The 22,208-nt window shown below is 36.4% G+C and overlaps 1 protein-coding gene across 12 annotated transcripts in view; it reads right to left on the bottom strand.

The window, feature by feature from the left end:
• Positions 1-22,208, bottom strand: part of TBC1D5 (TBC1 domain family member 5) — a 566,253-nt gene that overhangs the window by 142,679 nt on the left and 401,366 nt on the right. For all 12 annotated transcript variants that reach the window (XM_050779554.1, XM_050779547.1, XM_050779557.1 and 9 more), the window contains one exon: positions 14,355-14,497. In XM_050779554.1, coding sequence (XP_050635511.1) covers positions 14,355-14,497 — 143 coding nt within the window. The remainder of the gene's footprint in view (positions 1-14,354; positions 14,498-22,208) is intronic.

Raw genomic sequence — 22,208 nt, 5'->3', positions numbered from 1 at the left:
AGCAGCTGTTTAAAACCAGTTCAGGTAACCTCTGTGAGCTTAAGTTTAGTCACTTGGAAAACAACTTTTTGATTGAAAAAATTTATTTGACTGCTTCATTCAACCCAATAATTATTTGCTGAGTACCTCATTCACGACAGGCCCTATGCTAGGGGAGCACGTAGAGATAAACAAAACTGAGTCCTTACTCTGGAGAAAATTACAGCACAGAAGGGCAGATGTGTAATACCAAGCAGCTATTACTACTAACACGACTAAGCTAACAGTGAATTATTAAAGCTTTCTGTAGCCAGGCCACATGCTAAGAACTTTACCTACATTATCTCAATTAATTTTTATGACATTCTTATAGAGGGACAATTATTATCTTTGTTTTACAGATACAAATATTGATACTTGGAGAAGTTAAGTCACTTGCACAAGTTACCAGTGATTCCCTAGAAGGGCAAGAATGGAAACCCAAAAGTCTAGCTGCAGAGTCTGTACTCTATTACAAGACATTTGTTTTGAAAGGCCATTGTTTCGAAAATCAAGAGACATCATGGATGCATACTATAAAGTATTACTACTATTCTAGTGAAGCAGTTTTAACTATACTAGAAGATCAGCATAACCCAGTCTCCAGAAAAGCTTGATTGATTGATTAATCATTTATTTATTTATTTACTATGTTTTTTTAAGAGACAGGGTCTTGCTCTGTCACCCAGGCTACAGTGCAGTGGCATGATCACAGCTCACTGCAGTCTCAAACTCCTGGGCTCATGCAATCCTCCTGCTCCAAGCTAGGACGGACTACAGAAGCATACTGCCATGCCTGGCTAGTTTTTAAGTTTTTTGAAGAGACAAGCTCTTGCTATGTTGTCAGACTGGTCTTGAACTCCTATAGAACAGACTGATTTAGATATAAATATATAGATAGAGACTAGAGCAATAATCCTGTTATTATAAGTTGTTAAAACTTTTCAAGCTATCAGAAGCTATAAAATATATAAAGGAAGCCAAATAATGTATTAAAATTCTACTTGAGGAACAAATGAAGAAGCTAACATTCTTTTATCTTTCTATTCATCCATCCAATCACTGCATGCAATGAACATTTCCTGAGCATCTACTAAATGCCAGATATCCAGAGGCTATGCTAGGCACTGGCACTAGGAATATAACAGCTAATAAGTTAAGTTCACTGCTTTCAGATAACGGTATCTCTAATTTGCTAATGAAAATCCACACTTTTAGAAATACCCTTAATTTGCAAATAGATATGCTAAGTATTAAATCTCCTTTTGAATAACTACAGCAAGTTTAAAGCAGGTAGAAGAGAATTACGCAAGCTGGTTTAAAAACAAACTAGCAAGGATCTGACACAATAAGAATTTAGTTTTGAACTTCACAGTAAACTTTTATTGAAAATGAAAAACTAATCTGTAATACTGTTCTTTCCCCAATATTTATTCTATCAGAGCAGGGCAGAGACATGAGGTAACAAGTGAAAGATTAAGAAAAATTATTGAGTTTTGGCATCTACCTACATTTGAAATGAAGTATGTTTATGCTTTAAAAACAAAATAGTGAAGGCACATTCTAAAGAGTTGATTTAGGGAAGGTAAAAGCAAAGGTAAGTAGTACCTAAGAAAAGTTAATGGATTTGGAATGAGAACTAGATTAGACAGCCTAGTCACTTATAATATGGTGAATTTAGGCAAGCTGCCCAACTTCATTGAAACTTTATTTCTCTCATTTATAAAATGAGACAATACTGCTTACTCTATCTACAGGCTTTCTGTAAGAGTGGGCCAGCTGCTACGTGGTACGTTTCCCTATCTTGCTCAATTCATCCTTGATGAATAGTATTACCTCCACATGAGGCAGAGCTGACTTCTCTGAATCTTTATGCACCCCACAACTATTCTGGAGTCGTCTGAAGAGATGATTTAGTTTCTCCAGCAGGTACAAATAAACCAAAAAGTGAAATCAGTAATGATATGCAGAAAAAGTAACTGTTTTGAGAAAGTTTAAAGCAATGTGGATCAGTAACTTACACATAATTCAAAATTAACCACACTTACAACTGTAATGTTTGTAAATACATGCAATACTTTTTCAAATTATTCAAGTTCATATTGAGATATACTTTCTTTGTCAACATAATAAAACGGACTGAAAACTACCACAAAACACGAAACTCTATAGACTTCCTTTAATTTCTCGCCTGACCCCCCCAAAATATCTATCACTTATCGAGTACCTATAATATGCCTGAAAACTAGTCATACATTTTATAAAGGTCTCATGAGTCCTCCTAATTCCCCCTAAGGAAAGCATTATCACTGACTATTATAGATGAGGTAGTGCAGAGTAGGTAACAACACAGCCAACGCCACAGAGCTACTGAAAGGCAAAGACAGGGCCGAACCTGGGTCTGTGTAGACTGAAAGCCTCACCCCCTACTCTTATACTTTCCTGCATTCTTAGCAAGTGCATGACAGGGGTATCGGTATAAACTGAAAAAAGTCCTCGGTGTCAAAGGCCAAGAATAGCAAATATTTAGAAATAGGCATACATTCTTGTATTTACCTATAAAATGGCATATAAAAACAAATAATCATAGATTAATTATAAAATAAAATGAGCTAACAAAAAAGAAAACCTTTCTTTTAAAAAAGGAAAAAGTTTTTCTCATAGTTAATTGTACTTGACTGAAAACAAAGTCAATGTGTAATGAAAGTGCCTTGCCAGGCACCCGGCATAGAGAAAGTATTCAATAATGCAATGCTCTCTGAAAAAAAATATTTGTTGAGGGCCTACTACATGCAGGAAAGAACACATAATTACTGCCTGCATAATCTTCACCTATTTAAAGGCCCTTACTATTCTGACTTTCCTAAGTACAAATGGCAAGAAACAAAATGGGATTGCCAATGGACCAGAAAACAAGTGGTCAAAGGGAGGCTGGGGTATAAAACATAAATAGAAACAAAAAAAATTTTACTCTCTTCAGTTTTGGAGAAAGCCAAATATAAAACACAGTCATATCCTCCACAAAAAGTGGTTTTAGTCTAGTGTTTAAAACCCTTGTAAAATTTTGTCCTTCTGGGTTTTCTTCCTCAGTTGGCTTTGTGACAACTGCCTCTTTGAGCACCATTCAATCACTACAACAACCATCCTTGAAACCGAAGACCAACACATACTCTTATGTAAACACTTGGATACTCTTTGGTAAGTCTTTATTACTCTAGCAGATTTTGTGCGGAATAATGAGAGAGTTTTAATTTCATTTTTAGGAAAGAGGACAATCTCAAATTCAGAGCAGCTCACTCTTTGGGCTTGGAAAAAAGACTTAAAAAATTGTTACTTTTCCCACTTAATACACTTTAAACAGAATCTCATTTAATAAGAGATCAAGCAATAACATAGGAGATATTTACTCAATAATTTCTATGTTTAAATATATAGTGCTTCCAACTGGAAGGCAGTAAGTAAGCAAGTATAAAAGTACAGAATTGCCAGTGGCTAGCGTGTGAGCAGAGAAAGATCACTGTATTAGAAAAGTCAGAAAGATGGCATGTTAGCTCCAGGAATGCCATTTGTACTATGAACTTTGAAGGATATCAATTACGTGCACAGGCTTCTGTTTTCTCCACCTTCTCTATCTCATTATTGACTGAGGAAATAATGAGATGATATGTATAAAAACAATGTTCTTGGCTGGGCGCAATGGCTCACGCCTGTAATCCCAGCACTTTGGGAGGCCGAGGTGGGCGGATGGTGAGGTCAGGAGATCAAGACCATCCTGGCTAACACGGTGAAATCTCGTCTCTACTAAAAATACAAAAAAAGAGCTGGGCATGGTGGCGGGTGCCTGTAATCCCAGCTACTCAGGAGGCTGAGGCAGGAGAATTGCTCGAACCCGGGAGGTGGAGGTTGCAGTGAGCCCAGATCGCACCACTGCACTCAGCCTGGGTGACAGAGGCTTAAAAAAAAAAAAAGAGGATTCTTTTTTTTTTTTTTGGAGACACAATCTCCTTCTTGTCACCCAGGCTGTAGTCCAGTAGCATGATCACAGCTCACTGAAGCCTTGACCTCCTGAGCTCAAGCGATCCTCCCACCTCAGCCTCCCTAGTGGCTGAGACTATAGGCATGTGTCATCATGCCTGGCTAATTCTTTTTTTTTTTTTTTTTTAATTGAGACGGGGATCCCACTATGTTGCCCAGGCTGGTCTTGAACTCCTGGGCTCCAGCGATCCTGCTGCCTTGGCCTCCCAAAGTGCTGGGATTACAGGCATGATAGGCCACTAAACCTGGCCAAAACAAAGTCTTTTAATGCAAACTGTGAACACTATTGTGGTAATTAAAGGTAAGTACTCAGAATCAAAGCCCAAGTTCTACTTCCACATAATGACATTCTATAAAATGTCATGGAAATGAAGCCTGAAAAAATTGGCGTGGATTAAGATGTAGAAAATAATCAGTAAGCCTGATTCATACATTTGACTCTCTTAATTACAAATTGAAATGAAAGAAAACCATAGGTTGGGAATTAGTTATATCTGAAAATAGACACACATACATACACTTCATTTTATTGCGTTTTGTGACTTTTAGTGCCTTAATCAGAAATATACATTGTCAGTAAAAATGGCTGAAGTACACAAGGTATTTAAGTAGTACTGACAATATCTTCTCTGTGTGTTGGACTGTATTCATTCATTCAATGTTTATATTAAACACCTGTTTTATTTAAAATGTTGAGTCAAGTTCTAAAGACATGAAAAGAATTTTTAAAATCTCAACTTTTTCTTACATTCCAGTGGAAGAGAAACATAAAATTAATTGCAACCTAGGGTAGGGCTGATAATAATGATACACACTAAGGGCTGTGACAACTCCTAAAATGGAAGACTTCAGGGTCAGTGAGGTGTCAGCCAACAATATGTGGAAGCAAACGAAGGCAGATACGGAGTGGCTCCTATGGCAGGGGTGCTAAGGAGAAACGGAATGCATGGAAGGAGAAAAGTGGGTGGATATCTTACTTGTATATGAGGGAGTCACCAAGATGTCCTTCAGTGGGTGAATTAATAAACAATCTGTATTGTATCTAGAAAATGGAATATTAGTCAGCATTAAAAATAAATGTGCCATCAAGCCATGAAAAGACTCAGAGGAAACTTAACTGCATATTGCTAAGAAAAAAAAAAGCCAATCTGAAAAGGCTACAAACTTCATTCATCTGACTATATGACACTGTGACAGTGAAAAGATAAGTAGTTTCCAGCAATTAGAGGGAGACAGACGATGAATAGGCAGGACACAGAGAATTTTTAGGATGTGTTCCAAGACCCCCAGTGGATACCTGAAACCTCAAATAGTATTCAGCCCTATATGTACTATGCTTTTTCCTATACATACATACCTATGATGAAAGTTTAATTTATAAGTTAGGCCATTTATAAATTATGGTAAAAGATGAGCAACAATATCTAACAATAAAATAGAACAATTATAACAATATGCCAGCATCGCTACTCTTGAGCTTTAGGGCTTTAAGTAAAACAAGGGTTACTTGAACACAAGCACTGTGATACCAACAACAGTTGCTTTGATAATCAAGATTGCTATTAAGTGACTAATGGGCAGGCAGCTTATGCAGTGTGGATATGCCGGACAAAGGGAAGATTCATGTCCAGGGCAGAACAGAGTGGGGTGGCTACAGATTTCATCATGCTACTCAGAATGGGATACAATTTAAAACTTAGGAGTTTTTTTTATTTTGGAATTTTCCACTTAATATTTTTGAATCTTGGTTGGTATCAGATAACTGAAATTATGAAAACTTAAACTGCAGATAAGGAGGGACTGCTGTATGTATGATACTATAATGATGGATACATGTCATTATACATTGGTCCAAACACACAGAGTATATAACACTAAGAGTGAACCCTACTGTAAAACTATGAACTTTGGGCAATAATGCTGTATCAATGCAGGTTTATCAACTGTAAAAAATGTATCATTCTGGCTGGATGGTGGCTCACGCTTGTAATCCCCGCACTTTGGGAGGCCAAGGCATGTGGATCACGAGGTCAGGAGATCGAGACCATCTTGACTAACATGGTGAAACCCCGTCTCTACTAAAAATACAAAAAATTAGCTGGACGTGGTGGCAGGCACCTGTAGTCCCAGCTACTCACGAGGCTGAGGCAGGAGAATGGCGTGAACCCAGGAGGCGGAGCTTGCAGTGAGCCGAGATTGCGCCACTGCACTCCAGCCTAGGCGACAGAGTGAGACTTCATCTCAAAAAAAAAAAAAAAAAGTATCATTCTCACTGGGATGGTGATAGTAGGGGAGAATATGGGTATCTGGGGGAGTGGGTATATGTGAACTGTATTTTCCACTTAGTTTTGTGCTGAACCTAGAACCTTTCTTAAATCCAAATCAATAATTCAACTTTTTTTAAAAAAGGAAACATTAAAAAAGAAACCCAAAATAACAGACAATGTGCTAGTATGGTATATCAGCCTTTGTTAGTGAAACTTGAGGAGACTATTAAACTAAGATATAAAGTAGTATAAACGGTGTTTGTAACAGGGTACATTAATATACATATCTGATATAATCATAAAAACAACTGACACCATTTTATGTCTCAGAGGGTGGAGAGCTAGTAGTCAGGAAGTGCTTAAACACTCCTTCAAAAATAAGACTATCAATTTGCGCTTTGATAAAACTTTGTGACATTACCATGAGATTTAAAATTTGTAGTCACTGTTAAGCAACGCTTTTCCAGAAAAGACAAATAAATACAATTTGCGTTGAAATAAACACATTTTGACATCAATATGACATTGAACATGCTGTTAACTAGAAAATAGAAAAACAGAAATTCTGGGTTAGGACAGCGGGAAATACTGGCAGACAGACAGTGGCTGAAGAGTAAGTAGAGATCTAAAAGGAAGGCAAAATGAATAATATTTGAAATCACAAAGAGGCCACAACTGCCATGCCATGCCAGGCAAGGAAATAGCTAAAGAAATCTCTATCAAAGACAGAGGAAAATTATAGTAGAGTATTGTAACACGCTTACGCTGGCTGAAAAAAAAGGCAGGAAGTGGGCAGAAGTGCCAAGAAGGAAACTTTTCCATTTATGGTGTTCAAAGAGAAAGTACATTTAAAAAGGCAATAAATATTTGAGAAATACTTTCCTTTTAAGAAAATCTAGGCCCGGCGTGGTGGTTCATGCCTGTAATCCCAGCACTTTGGGAGGCTGAGGCGGGCAGATCACCTGAGGTCAGGAGTTGGAGACAAGCCTGGCCAACATGGTCAAACCCCGTCTCTACCAAACATACAACAGTTAGCTGGGTGTGGTGGCATGCTCCTGTAATCCAGCTACTTGGGAGGCTGAGGCAGGAGAATCACTTGAACCCAGGAGGTAGAGGTTGCAGTGAGCCAAGATCGCACCACTGCACTCAGTCTGTGTAACAAGAGTAAAACTCCGTCTCAGAAGAAAAAAAAAAAAAAGGAAAATCTATAAATAGACTTATAGTGTTTTAGCCATTAATGCAATTTACAAGACAAATAAAAGGTATGTTATGTTTAAAATAGAGACTTTTTTGATACTAGTCAAAAACAAAATAAATAAAATCAATAAAAAAACAGATGTGAAAATTTCAGCTACTTACTTTTAAAAGTAGGCAATGCTTTCTTTGAAGAAGCTATGCTGAAAGTATATTTTCAAAGAATCATTATTTATTTAAGTTGTTCTAAGAATGAGACTAGCACTTGTCTTCTTAGCAATCACAGCACACAAATCCACCCCTCCAAGAGCTCTATGGTATCTTTTGGCCTGGCATTACCCCAAGTACTATATTAACTGGGCACATGAAGAGCCTCAAATGCATTTAGAGGTAGGAAAGAATTGTAATGTGGTTCTGGTACCAAGGAAGCTCACAATCTAGTTGAGGAGATAGAACCAACATGCACAATGACTACGGAAAAATGTAAAATACAGCATAACTAATGTAGCACTTAGTTAGTGGTATTGATTACGATCTTATAGAACTGCAAAAGTGTGAAATCAATGAGAGCTAGAATAATAGGAAAAGATTTGGGAAAAAGGCTACCTCACCCTGGGCCTGAAAATAGGAGGAAGAGGTAGGTGGAGCCAGGGGAAGAAAGGAATCACAAGAGTGACTTATAATATGAAATAAGTCAGTTAAAAAATAGTGTGGTGGGGGTATGGCTATTCATAAACAATTATAGGAGTAATGGTTTATGATTACTCTCACACTATTTCCTTACTGCTCAACGTTTCTTTCTGTGTATAATTTTAATCCATATAATTCAGCAAAGTAACAAAAACTGGGTGGTTTAAAATAACAGAAATTTACTGTTTCATAATTTTGAAGGCTAGAAGTCCAAAATCAAAGTTTTGGTAGGATCATGTTCCCTCTGAAACTTGTAGGGGAGAATCCTCCTTGCCTCTCCTGCTTCTGGTGTTAGCAGCATGTTTCTCCTAAAGAGGAAGAATTTGTTTCCTATTTCTCTCCTAGCTTCTGGTAATGGCTGAAAATCCTTGTCATTCCCTGCCTTGTAGATAATATCACTCCAACCTCTGCTTCTGGCTGTCTTCACATGGCCTTCTTCTCCCTCTGTACCTTCACATTGTCTTCCCTCTGTGCATGTCTGTTGCCAAATTTCCTTCTTCTTATGAGGACACCAGTCATATTGGATTAGTATGACCTCATCTTAACTAATTACATTTGCAACAATCTATTCCCAAATTAGGTCACGTTCTGAGGTACTAGAAGTTAGGACTTCAATATATCTTTTGTTGGGGCGGGAATACAATTTAGTCCATAACAGGCCTTATCTGTGCCTACAAAATCAGAACTTTGGACTAGATGCAGTGAATCTTATCTATTTTTTTGGGCATGTATTCCTTTGAGAAACTGATGAAAACTATAGACATTTGACCCAAAGAAAGGCATACCTACACAATATTTTGCACACTATCAGGATGATCATAGACCCTTCGATCCCCATCCACTGAATCCCTAGGAGACATGCACCCCAAGGAAGGAATGTCATCGCGGAAGGAGGGCTCTTTTAGTTTCCCACAGATGAAACATCCTCTAAGCATCCTACAAATGTAGCTCAGAAAAAACGTATGTAATGCTCAGAGCCTGGTACAGTGGTGTTCAGTTAAGATTTCTTGAATGAATCTTCTTGAATGAGATTTAAACTACTGAGTGTAACTAAACATCCCCACTCTGGAAGCCCCAGCAAGACATTATGAGTCAGAACCCACTGGCATGAAATAAAAGCTTGACACGAATGATTTATTTGGAAAGCTGGGGTTGGCAAGTTGTCCACCTTCCTCTCAGTTCTTGACCATGGCCAAAAATATCAGCTCATCTAACTAGTACTGACCTCCTATGCAACTCTGTCCCATCCGGTTCTCTATTCCTTTTCTTTCTGCTGCTCCCCTCTATCTCAATCCTTTTCTCTAGGGAACAATGTCTTTTCCTCTAAGCCTCACCTTCCCAGAGTCACTGCTGCCTCTGCAACCTCCAGATGTGAGGTGGAAGACTACCTTGCTCCTTGATTCAGCTTCCAAACTATTGCTTCCTATCATTTCATAAAACTCCCTCTTCCTTTGAAGTTCATGCCATGCCTCTATGCCTTATCATGTCCCTTCATCACTGTCATCTATGTACCATATACTGGTAAATACTGGTTGAATGGTTGACTCTGAATAATTGACTGGTTCAATAAAAGCTGTTTTCTTGGTCACTCTTTTTCATTTATTTCAGGCTATGGTGCAGGCTCATTACATTTCTTTCTACGCCTTTTCCTGTTAGGATCCTTGGTGAAGTGTCCATGGAGAACTAAACAAAAACCCCAGTTTCCTCACAATCCCTTGGTCTTTAAGTGACTTAAACTCCCCTTCACGCACTTCAACTATACCAAGCAGATCTAGAATTGCTTTATGTCTGACCACAACTTTGTATGCATTTAGCTCTCTCATGCTCTACCTTACCCAATTCCTTGATACATTCAATTTTCCCTAATCTTTTCCTGGCTGTGCTTCCCTCTTTATACATCTTAAACCACTATTTTCAAATAAACTCAACACCCTCTACCCTCCTGTCTCCCTTTCGTCTTGCCTAATTCATTTGGAAGCCTGGATCACAATCTACCTCTTTTTTTTTTTTTTTTTTTTTTTTTTTTGAGGCCTGGTACCACTTCCCAGTGTTTCTCTCTGTAGGATCTTCAACAGCTACACATGGCTTTTCTTGGCTCTTAATCAGCTATCTTTATCACAGCTCCAAGTCATTTCCCACAAACCACTAACCTTACTCTGCCTCACTCACAGTGGATAACTTTGTTTCCTCCTTTATCAGATATGGAATTCCTCCATTTTCTGTCTTCTCCACCTATGAACTGGATTACTTGTGAAAGCAGCCTAGTGCTTTCTTCCTGCATCAGCACCAGCTTTTCATTCCTATTCCACAGCCAGTCTTTCATAGGACTCCAGACCCAGTTCTCTTCTACTGCCTCTGGGCCCTTATTTCCTCAATTATTTCACTCAAAAAATATTTTTCTGGAGGTTTACTATGCCCTGGGCCCAATTCTAGATGCTAGTATATGGGAGGGAAACCAAGACAGACAAAATCCTGTCTCTCACTGGGGAATAGGGATTAGGGGTGGGGTGTGAAGAACAGACAATAAACAAGCGAACGCTTCAAAACAAAGAAGATATTTTCTCTTTTCATAGATCTCTCTTTTTTTGTTGTTTAGACAGGGTCTTGCTCTGTCACCCACGCTCTGGAGTGCAGTGGCGCAATCATGGCTTACTGCAGCCTTGACCTCCTGGACTGAAATGATTCTCCTACCTCAGCCTGAGTAGCTGGGACTATAGGCACAAGCCACTACACCCAGTCAAATTTTATTTTTTGTAGAGATGGGGTTTCACCACGTGTCCCAGACTGGTCTCAAACTCCTAGGCTCAAGCGATTCTCCTGACCTGTCCTCCCAAGTGCTGGGATTACAGTTTCGAGCCACCATGCCTGGCTTTTTCAGAGATCTCATTCATGGAACAGGGTGGGGAAAACTGTGTTGATTTTTGAAGTAGGAACTCAGACTGGTTTGAGAAGTAAACCTCTCCATTAGTTCTGCCCCGCCTCCAATGTCTAATGACAGCCATCTAATCTTCCTTGCCCCTGCACTGTCCTCTAGCTACATCGTTCTTCGTTCTTACTCAAAGATCACTCTATACCTGCTATCTCCATATTCCTTGTTTTTATTTAGTTATCTTTTCAGTTGAAAAAGTAATGCATATATTAAAAACAAACAAACAAACAAAAAAAAAACCCAATAACAAAAAGCTGAAGAAAAGACTACTGTATTTCTTAACTGTCTATTCACTCTGCAACCCACCATAATCCAGCTTCTGCTCAACCAGTCCATTGAATCCACCCCGGCAAAGGTATCCAATGCTGTCCCTCCACAGTTCCCAAAGTGAGTGGACTTTTCTAACCTTGTGTTACTGTTCTGGGCACTACTGACCTTCTTCTCTCTGCCTGGCTCCAGACAGTTCTCTGGGGTTACAATACAAGTTAAGCTCTTCCTTGGCTTTTTCTCCTCTGGTGCCTCTGAAATGCTGATGTTAAACCCAGTTTCACCTTTGCCCATGTTCTCTTTCCATATGTACCCACCTTAGGTAATAGGACCATATAATTTTTATGATCCTAATGTAATGTCTTTGAGAGTGAAAAAGGACAAATAATTACTATTATGGGATAGCAGGTGTAAACCAAGACTATCCCAAACAAACTCTGATATATAGTCACCCTATTCTGCATCTGTGGTTATGGTTTTAACAAACACCTGTTAATCATTTGCAAAATTAAATCTGTAGCCTTGATATTGACATTTAACTTTATTTTTCAAATCTTTAGGTTATAATTTCTTATAAATATCTCAAAACTCAGCAAAGTCAAAGCCCAGTTAATTATTAATATTCCTAAAACTTCTTAATCCTTGTATTTTCTGTCCAAGTTAATAAATATCACCCAGTCACTCATACCTCCAAGCTGGAGACTCTTCTAGATTTTCCATTCTCCCTCTCCTATCATATTTAATCACTAAATCATGCTAACTTTAGCTCTGAATAATTCTCTGATCCACTGTTTTTCTCCCGAACTACCGTCATAACTGTTATCTGATGCCTTTGCTCTTGTCTCCTTCGACTTCATCTTCCCCATTGCCACTAAAGTGATCTACAAGTGATCACATTTCTGCTTTGGACATTTCAATAGCTCCCTATCACTTACCATAGAAAGACTGTCATCATGACCCTTCTGTTTCTTTCTTTAGTCTCATAACTTGCGGCTAGTCTCTCTCTCTCTTTGTACTCTAATAATACCAAACAGCTTGTAGAAACACATTGATATACACATCCCCAATAAGCTGCTTTTCACTTCCAGGCCTTTGTTCATGCTGTTCCTTCTGCGTTGTATGCAGATCCTCTTATTTGGCTTGCCAACATCTGCACAATTTTCTCTATTCACTCACGGCAGCCCAGAAGGGAGCTAGGTGTCTCTCCTACACTACCTATCCACATCCCAACTATAGTACCAAATATGTTCATTTGAAAACATTTATGTCAGTCTTCCCTAATAGTTGGTAAACTTCTTGAGAACAGGAGAAGTGATCTGTAAATACCTGACAAATATTCATTCTATTTTTAGGAGATCTCATCCACTGTTACAGACTTAAATAACAAAATTAAAATAAGTTGGGTTAATATTGAAATAAATAAATCACTTCATTACTTCTGTATTTTTTCACATTTTATAAAGTCATCAGTGAAAAGATGAAAAATGTGTAGGGACTTCAGCTGCCAAAAAATTTGCCATGTTTTATACAATGATAAAAGTAGGTCTTAGAATAGGAGACAGGATGATTAAATTAAAAATATATAGTGGTAATGTGCCAAAGTCAAAAAACAGCAAATTGTAAACTGTTTACAATTACAGAAAATCATAATACTTTTCAGCAGTTGTTTGCTTTGGAAAGTTTTGCATAAATATTATCCAAAGCATTTTTTTTTTCTAGAAGAGTTTTCTCATTCCTTTTATTTTTATTTATATTTAAAAATACAACTCAGAGGTTAGTATTGAATATCATAAAATCCAGTATCCATTAAATCTACTCAGATATTTTTCTCCATTTTCCTTATGCTTCTTCTTATGACTTCCACATTCTTAAGTGATTAGATCTGGCTCAGAAGGAAGAAACTTTCACTTTGTCTGTCAAAACCTAAACTATTTGACCTTCGAGGCACAGAACAAAATCTATAATTTTTGGATAAAACGTGGTACCCCTGTCACTTATTTAAGTAATTTTGGGAAATTAAAAAATGTATAATCTAAAATTTTAAAGAAAATTAGTGTTACTAGAGGCATAACAAGGGCATCTGCCACAACTGGTATTCAACGAACAAATAAAGAGAACCACATAACAATTTAACAGTCTCAATTATAAATGATTCTAAAAAGTGTATGTTCTTCAAAGTCTTACTTTATGTTAGCTTCCTATTTCCTAATTCAATCGCATAATTTTGTGCACTTTTTCCTAATTGTATTTTGGCTAAGAAGTTTTATTGTGTGAACTTTTCATTACTTATCTGAGACGGAAAACAATTTGAGGTATTTTGAAATTTAAAATACACACCGATATTTTCTTCAAGCTAAGGACTATGAGACTATTGAAAAGGGCTAGGCACTGGCTTTCTGGCTATTACAGGCACCCTAACATTGATCTGAGGAGATGGGTACACGTCTACCATTCAGCACTATATTGAGAAATATATTTTTCTAAAATATAACTGGAAGAAAGTTAAAATACCTTTAAATGCAATATTTGTTTTTTTATTAGCAAGGTGTTGATATTATAAAAATAACTCCAATCTCCTGATAAACATCCTTGAATATTCCCTACCTGTCAGAAGGTGGAGCTCTAAACATATCTCAAATACTGGCTTTTATAGATGCATTTCACAACTGTGTGTAATGAGGAGATTAAAGCAGAAGTAAAGTCTTTAGAAAAATGGTTCTGAAGAATATTCTAATTCTCTCAGGATAAAATAACTCACATCTCCCAGTGTGTACACAGTTAACCAACAAAAGGGATGTTTAGTATATTCCTTTGAAATTTCAATATATTACCCAACTATAAAAATTGAGGTACATGTAAATCAAATAATAAAACACCAAGTCTGTTTAAAAGGCAAAACATTTTTAAAAATCAGGAGTATCTAGTCAAATGTAGGCAAGGTCATTAACACTTACAAGCATCTCGGATGTAGAGTAACATGGCTATGAAGATATAATCTACTAAACCCAGGCTGAGGCCGTCTGCAAACAAGGCATCCCAGACCACCAGAAGGTCCTGCAGGGGGAACTCTCGTCCAAACAGCAGCCGCACCCACCTTCTGGAAAGAAACAAAACAAAAATTCAGAAGACAGTACTTTCGAGAGTAATGTAAAGAGTGATCATTTTCTCAGGTAACCGTGAAAAACTATTAACTGAACACACTGAGCAAATATTATATATCAAAAATATAATATAGTAAAACCTAATTTTTAAGCTTTCAATGAATTTTATAATTGTATAACTAGGCCATAATCATTAAATGCTATTATATACACAAGTATTACACACATATTTGAAAAATGTCAAAATCTTTCATATTTAATAGAAATCACAAATTCCCAAAAGGTGAAGAGAAAATGAATATTTAGTAGTCTAGTAGTTGCTTTCATAGGTAAGGTTGTAAGTTAAAAATAAAATTTTCCAAAATGTCATGATCTCTACTGATTTACTGTTGTTGTTAATTGCCCTTTTGCAAATGTTTATATGACAAATCCGATACAAACTTAGAAAACTGCATTGTCACATCTCGCTTCTATTTAAAATAATTCATTTTAAAATTAAGTGTGGGAAAAGGCCAGTAGATATCTATTTTTTTGGCCAAGCATAGATAGTTATTTTAAATGAAAGATATAGTCATACTTAATTTTTTGAGCTTTGCAACCAATATACCTGATCAGTAAGGCTACCTTTCTAGGAGTGCTTTTCTATTACCTAGAAAGTGCTTACTTCTATTACCTAGAAAATGAGTATCTATGCCACAGAGTAAACATAAGCAGCTAAGCAACATCAATGTATAAATATACATCATAAATAGTGACACTTTAGACTTTCAATAAATGCTAAACTCTTTATATCTAATTCTTATAAGAAAAAAATTTGGTTTGATGTTTTTATTCATTGACCTCTAATTTTACATGACATGGCTACAATTTCCTTACATAAATCTTCTTCTAAGGACTTCAGCTAGAATTCTATGTGATTCTAGCACGTAGCAAAAGATTAAAAATTTCAAATTTCTAGCAGCATCAAATAATATAGAATAAATCCTTTAAAAATTAGTAAAGAGATGTTACTTCTATGTAAAATTTGAAACCAAATATAACCATCTATGGGGTTAAAGCAAGGCAAAAAAAAAATCAAGTACTTTCCTCAGAGAGTAATATATTTAAGGAGAAATCAAAGATATGACAAAATGCTGTATACTCACAAATATGTATCATAGTTTATTAGGAACCATGTGATTGAACACTTAAGTTTTTTTATTCACATCATCATATTAATCAATATAATAATTAGATTGTATTTTCAACTACATCAATTACTCAATTTTTCAGTATAAAAAATTAAAATGCCCAATACTTATCTTTTTAAAAATGTTACAGTATCTTTTATAATTTTCCATTTTAAAATATTTTAAATGTTTTAAATGTTCAAATTTTAAAAATGTTATAGTGTCTTTCATAATTTTTATCTTTTATAATTTTCAATTTTTACTCTGCTGCTATTAATTAAATGAGGGGTGGTTAACACAATTTTTTTTTGTCTAAGATGGCTGTGTTTACATGGCTTACGAAAAAAAATACTTCTCCACACACTTCTAATTCTTTCAAATTACAAATGCTAATATTTACTATTCCAAGAAGTACAAAAACATCTCTAAATTAAATAGGCCGCTTTCTTAATTACAAAGAATTAACTGATATTGCAAAGAGTATCAGGGGAACCAGAGATGGGCACAGCAAAAAAATACATGAACTAAACCATTTTGGGCCCCTGTTCAAAGGATTTTTAACCGATACAAATGTTTGCATTCTTAAACGACTAAAACATGTAGAACATGGTTACAATTATTCAGCTGACACAACTGGAAGAAAAATCCATCAATGAGGAAACTAGATGAAGGTTAATACACAACTACAGTTAAGAATACAATCTTCCCCCTCTTTCCTTACAGCTCAAATTCTTGCCATTTTCTTATCAGCAATCACATCTTAGATTTTGTCACAGATAGTGCTTTAAGAACAACAACAACAACAACAACAACAAAAAACAAAGTAGCCCATTTCCTAGAAATAATTTCTATACCCATTATTTCTACACCCATTATTTCTACAACAAACTGTCAGTTATTCGTCAACTTGTCTTGCATCCTTTTTGACTCTGAAGATACACACATGCAGCGATCTTCACTGCAGCAGTCAGGAAGGTTAACTGCAAACATCTAGTAATCTACACTGAATAAAATACATCTTTATTTTCTGTGTCAAATTGTTCACATATTTAATATCTCCAAAACTACACACAATGCATGTCTTTAGTACTTTTATATTTAATGTGTTATCTACAATGTGCTGCTTTATAAATCTTTCATATTGCTTCACTCTTTAAGTACCTTGCCAAGTACACTGCTGTAAAATTCCACGGCAAGGACCAAATTCTGTGTGTGTGAGTGCATGTGAAAGACAGAAACAGAGAAAGAGAGAAAGAGATCCAGAAAGTTCTTTGTAAAGACCTCTATACACTTTGCTAAGCGCTTTATGTATTTACAGAAGTCTTGTTAACCCCACTGTAAAGCCACCTTTACTGAGAAGCAATGGGATAGCTAATTTGGAAGTACAGGCATTGATCTTGAAAGTGGTGGCACAAAAATAATCCAGGAGGTAGAAAAAATACCAAACACATAAGAAAAAAATGTATCATTAGATGCCTAGCATATTTCTCTTATATAAAGACTGTAATAAGTTGTACATGAGAGGATATTAAAGTAAAATGCTGTCTCTTCTATTTTATATGTAATTATAAGAAAATTAAGGCCAAATTCTCAAAATATTTAAGAAGAAGCATATAACTAATGGAATGCTTTGGGACCAACAATGACCTTATCAATAATTTAATCATTTTATCCCAGTTGGATTTAGTTCTTATATTTTTTATATATATATATTCACAACACACAAATTTCCTGTGCTATTTTGGGCTTTCTTCATTGAGCTTAAAAGCCAAGGAAAAAGCTCTTTACAGAATGAGTTAGTAATAGAAATTATTTCAGTAAGCTTTTATATTCTTGGAAAGAAAAACTTACTCTAAGAAACGAGGTCTTGTAAAGAAGTCATTCCTACAATTAACATGCTTTTATTGCAGTTAAAAATATTTAGTGAGAGTTTAAGTTACACTTATGGGTAGCATTAAACCTTTTCCCCTTAAAGATAACTTCAGTTTAACTGCTTGATACTATCAATCTTGCTTTATGTACGTTACACCTGCAGACTGCCATGCTCATAACCATATATATTTGATCACTTGTGATAATACAATAATTCATATTTTACCATATCTACTTAGTAATTAAGATCTGCAGAAACAGAAAAGAGTATCTGAGGTATTAAATTTAATAATAAACCACCCAAAGACAGGACATGTCTCTATGTTTGCATTTATACCACTATCCTTGATTTCAAACTTCTGTGTAATTAAGCTGCTATTCCCAGGGGATCAGTAACTACTGTTGGTGTTATTGCTCGGTGCATGACCCATGGAAACACCAAGAGAAATTCATTTTTACCAATGAGTTTATGAAAAGGACCAATTTGACTGAGCTTTAAATAAGCATAGCCTTAATCCAACTTGGCTGTAGTGGGTTATATATGGAGAAACAAAATTAAATCCTAGGTCCATTTCCCTATTCTTTCCCATTACTGGCTCTTTAGTGAGATATGGGCATAGTAACCTTATAAGAACAAGTAATGTAGAAATGCTATATTGAATTTAATTTAACAAACATTATAAGGGCATCTTGAGTAACCTGTGATCATGAAATGATGCCACTAGGTGAGCATTCTTACACAAAAAAGCAATGTTAGATTTTTGCTCAATGGTGTCAATTTGTGTTTTGCTTTCTGTTCACTTGTATTTTTAAAAGCTAACAATTTTTAAATAATCTATGCCTGCTATGGGATAAACACAGAATCCATTTCTGTATTAGTATTCAAGAGAAATAAAAGCAAGCCAAAAATGTTTATCTCTGTGCTTGGGTACTTCTTTGACTGATTTTAGGCTCTTATATTGGGTTTCTTTGTATTCAGTTCTTTTGAAATTAATACACTCTAAATTTTCCTTTATATCAACTCTGTGAAAACGTCTTAAAATTGTAACTAAACACTGAATTCATTATACTTAGGGTCACAAGGCATTCTCGTATTTAATTTGAACTTCTTTAGAAAACAAAGTCACAAAAAAATGGGAGCGCAAAATATATAATTTTATTCCAATTTTACACTTACTAGTCTCCTAAGGGCTCTGTAGAATACATTATTGAAGGATGCTTACCTGTTTGGTAAATTTTTTGTCTAATCAACTATTTCAATTAGGTCTTTAAAAATATCTGAACGCCTTGAGGACATATCTGAATCCTTTAAGCCATCAAGCTAAACTCTGCTTCAAAAAGAGAAAAAAACAGAAACTTTGAATTACTGTGTCTAAAGAATTCCAATTTGCTTTCTAAGTGTTCTCTGTAATCCATGGATTGAACCCAGCTTGAATTTGCCTTTTTGGGAACACATGCTAACCTAATTTAACCCCCACAGGATATGCACATGAAGTGTTAAAAGTGTCTTTTTGACTTTGGGGAAAATTCTTTCTTTCAGAGGGCAGTACGTAACCCTTTATTAAGGAAGGTTTCTTATTCCAAAAATAAGTTCCTAATAATTACCACCCATTCCTACTGTAATTTATTCTCCTTGGCAAGTGTTTGAAGCTGTTTTGTCAGAACAACTGTAATATGCCTTTGCAAAAATAGTCTGAATGTAAAGTAGAGCCTTGTACATCTACGTTTTTCCAGGGATATAAGAAGATCATGAAAATGTTGGCTATAGAAGATGACCATAATACGATAAACTTTTGATGCTTGAACATTTTCTCTCTCCTTCTCTCTCTCATACACACATACCTCTTTCAGATATATGCCTGCTATTTGGCTTACAAGTATGGTACTTCAAGGACTGATTAACTTTAGCATATATAATTTACCAGGAAATTCCAATAAAGCTAATGCATGATGGTAATAGTCTAATATGGCTATAGTTGTATGAACAGGATGCACTCTCTGTGAGAATCCTCTTGTCCATTCCAACTAGGGAGCAGTTGGAATCTTAGCCCTGACAGGAGAGGACTATGGGGATAACAGCTGCTGAGAAGTAACCTCTCTACCCTATCACTTACGCGGGTTCCACCACAAGTAAGCTACTGGGTATTTTGAGAAATTTACTTAGAAGTCACTGCTGTGTATGAATTAAATATACAAAGAATTAATGTGCCGTTGTTGGCCATGTTGCGAAAATGAATTTTAGGCTCCATGAAAACTGTTTTTTATTCATACCAGAGACAGTTTTTACTTCTAGAAAGTCTGTAAACAGGCTTTGCTCTACCATTTTACCTTCAGGAAAGGAAATTATGATCAAATAAGTTTTCTAAAATTGCATATAGAGATTTGCTAAAAATAATTACTCCTATGCTCCATAATCTGAAACTCATTTAAAAAAATAAAACATGTGTGACTTTATTTTTTGAAACCATCATAGACATTTCAAATACCAAAGAGGTCTTAACTACAGTGAATAACACTTTTCGACTTCCTCTGCGTAAATCTCCTAATACATTTATACACATTGGTGGAAGAACTGACATGAGGTATAACACTAAGCTGAGAAATATCAGAATCTATTCAGGGATGAAGGTAAGACCACAGTCATTATGCCTCCATAAGCAGTCAATCTCAACACCAACAATTACATTGGAAATAGAATTCCTGTTATTCAAAGGGACATCGCCAAAATCCACAGATGGGTACCTATTAAGAGAGTCAGAAGGAATCCATTCCTAAAAGGCAGCAGGGGTATCTTATTGCCTTTGACCTCTTATCTCTAACCCATAGCTTTAAGTACCCTCTGTGGTTAATTTTCACTGGCCCTCTCTTCTTTCTCTTCTTTTCTATTCCAGAAAGTGCCCTGATCCTGTCTGGCAGTTCAGGGTTTAGGACACTACTTTGCCCAGGTCTGATGTCTGAAGGTTTCACACCTATTAGTGTTACTGCTCCCAGTTACATTTTCCAGAGATAAAGGCACTGATAAACAAATCTCAGCTAAATAGTAAGTTATGGATATTGTTTCGGTTTCTCTCTCTTCTCTGGCAGATCACAGGATCCTGGGGGTTATTTGCTATGAGGCAGAGAGTAGGTGGTTAAAAATGTTTATTTAATTAATATCAATCTTTTTCCTCAAGTTAGCTCTTCTTGACCACAGATGATCTTGATTTGGGCCTAGAGGCTGGACCTTTCACAGGATTCCTAGCTGCTCATCAATCTTCTTCCTGGGCTTCCCCTATCTCTCTGTGGAGATCCCTGAACATACATTCTAAGCAGTAAGTGATCAGATTTATGCAGGAATTTATAAAAGCCTCCTAACCTCTCAGGAACCTTCCCCTTTCATTTCCTGAGCTCTAGTTGCCTGCATGCCCATACCTCCAATGTTCCTCAGCTTGGGTGTGTGGTCTCCTAGGACCCTGGTATTCAAAGAGTAATCCTAGGTCCATCACCACCACCTGGGAGCTTGTTAGATATGCATCTCTCAGCACCCTGCCCCCGCCGCCCCACCCGCAGTATAGTGCTCCTGGATCAGAGGTTCACTTTAACAAAACCTTCAGGTGATCTGCATGTACAAGTTTGAGAGGCACTGGACAAGGTGACAGATTCTTGTTTCCTGATCATATTTTGGCTTCAGCTGTCAGGGCTCCTAAAATCTACCATGCATTCATGTAAAATGTTACTCCATGAGGAGAGAAAAAGCAGAAGTTATTGGATGGCTCTTCTAATTACAGTAGTGGTCTCAAACTTTAGCATACAACAGAGGTATCTGGAGGGATGGTAAAAACACAGATTGCTAGAACCTATCCCCAAAGTTTTCTGATACAGAAGATTTAAGGGGAGCCTGATCATTTTTTAAGGTGGGTCAATACAGGCATCTGCCACTATGCCCAGAGATAATGTGTATTTTGAACAAGTTCCCAGGAGATACTGATGCTGCTGATATGGGAACCAAACTATAAGATCCATACATGGGAAGTTGTAGTTTCTCTCTGCATCTTCTCAGCCTACTCTTGAGTGTGCATCTTCAAATTGTCTCGCTCTACAGGTCTAACCATTCAGCCAATGGCCATCACACACACATTTAATGGACACAAAGTATCCATAGCCAAATTTCTCCTAGAATTCTATCTCTATTAATTTATATACATTTTATTTTCGAGGAAAATACTATTATAAAAACAATAAAAACGAGGGATACAAATGTGAGGGTGACAGAAGTAAGATAATACCAAAACTGCCAGGCCCAAAAGGGCATTTGCTCACTCCCCATGTAGAAGCCCCATGATACTGGGAGCCTGGCTAAATGGTCATCTATTTTGTGTTCCTCTGTTCTGTGTTACCAGTGAACCATTCTAAGTCTAAGATTCTACACTATCAACTATGGGGATCTAACTACCCCTAAAATAAAACATGCATTTAAAATGCTATTCCTGGAGAAATAAAGAGCTAAACTCCAAGAAACATTTCTCCAGTGATATTACTATCAGCTCTGTGATGTAGTGGTGGAAGAGAGATTTCAGGATAAGGGAGTTCACCTGGAACCTCTCAAATTTCAATGCAAAGTGGAAATAAATGAAAACCCCCAAATGAGAATAAGCAAAGGCTATTTATTCAGAGTTTGCAATAGCAA

The sequence above is a fragment of the Macaca thibetana genome, chromosome 2 (assembly GCF_024542745.1).
Source record: "Macaca thibetana thibetana isolate TM-01 chromosome 2, ASM2454274v1, whole genome shotgun sequence".
NCBI classification, from domain to species: Eukaryota; Metazoa; Chordata; class Mammalia; order Primates; family Cercopithecidae; genus Macaca; species Macaca thibetana.
This window is presented reverse-complemented; position numbering and strand designations above follow the sequence as displayed.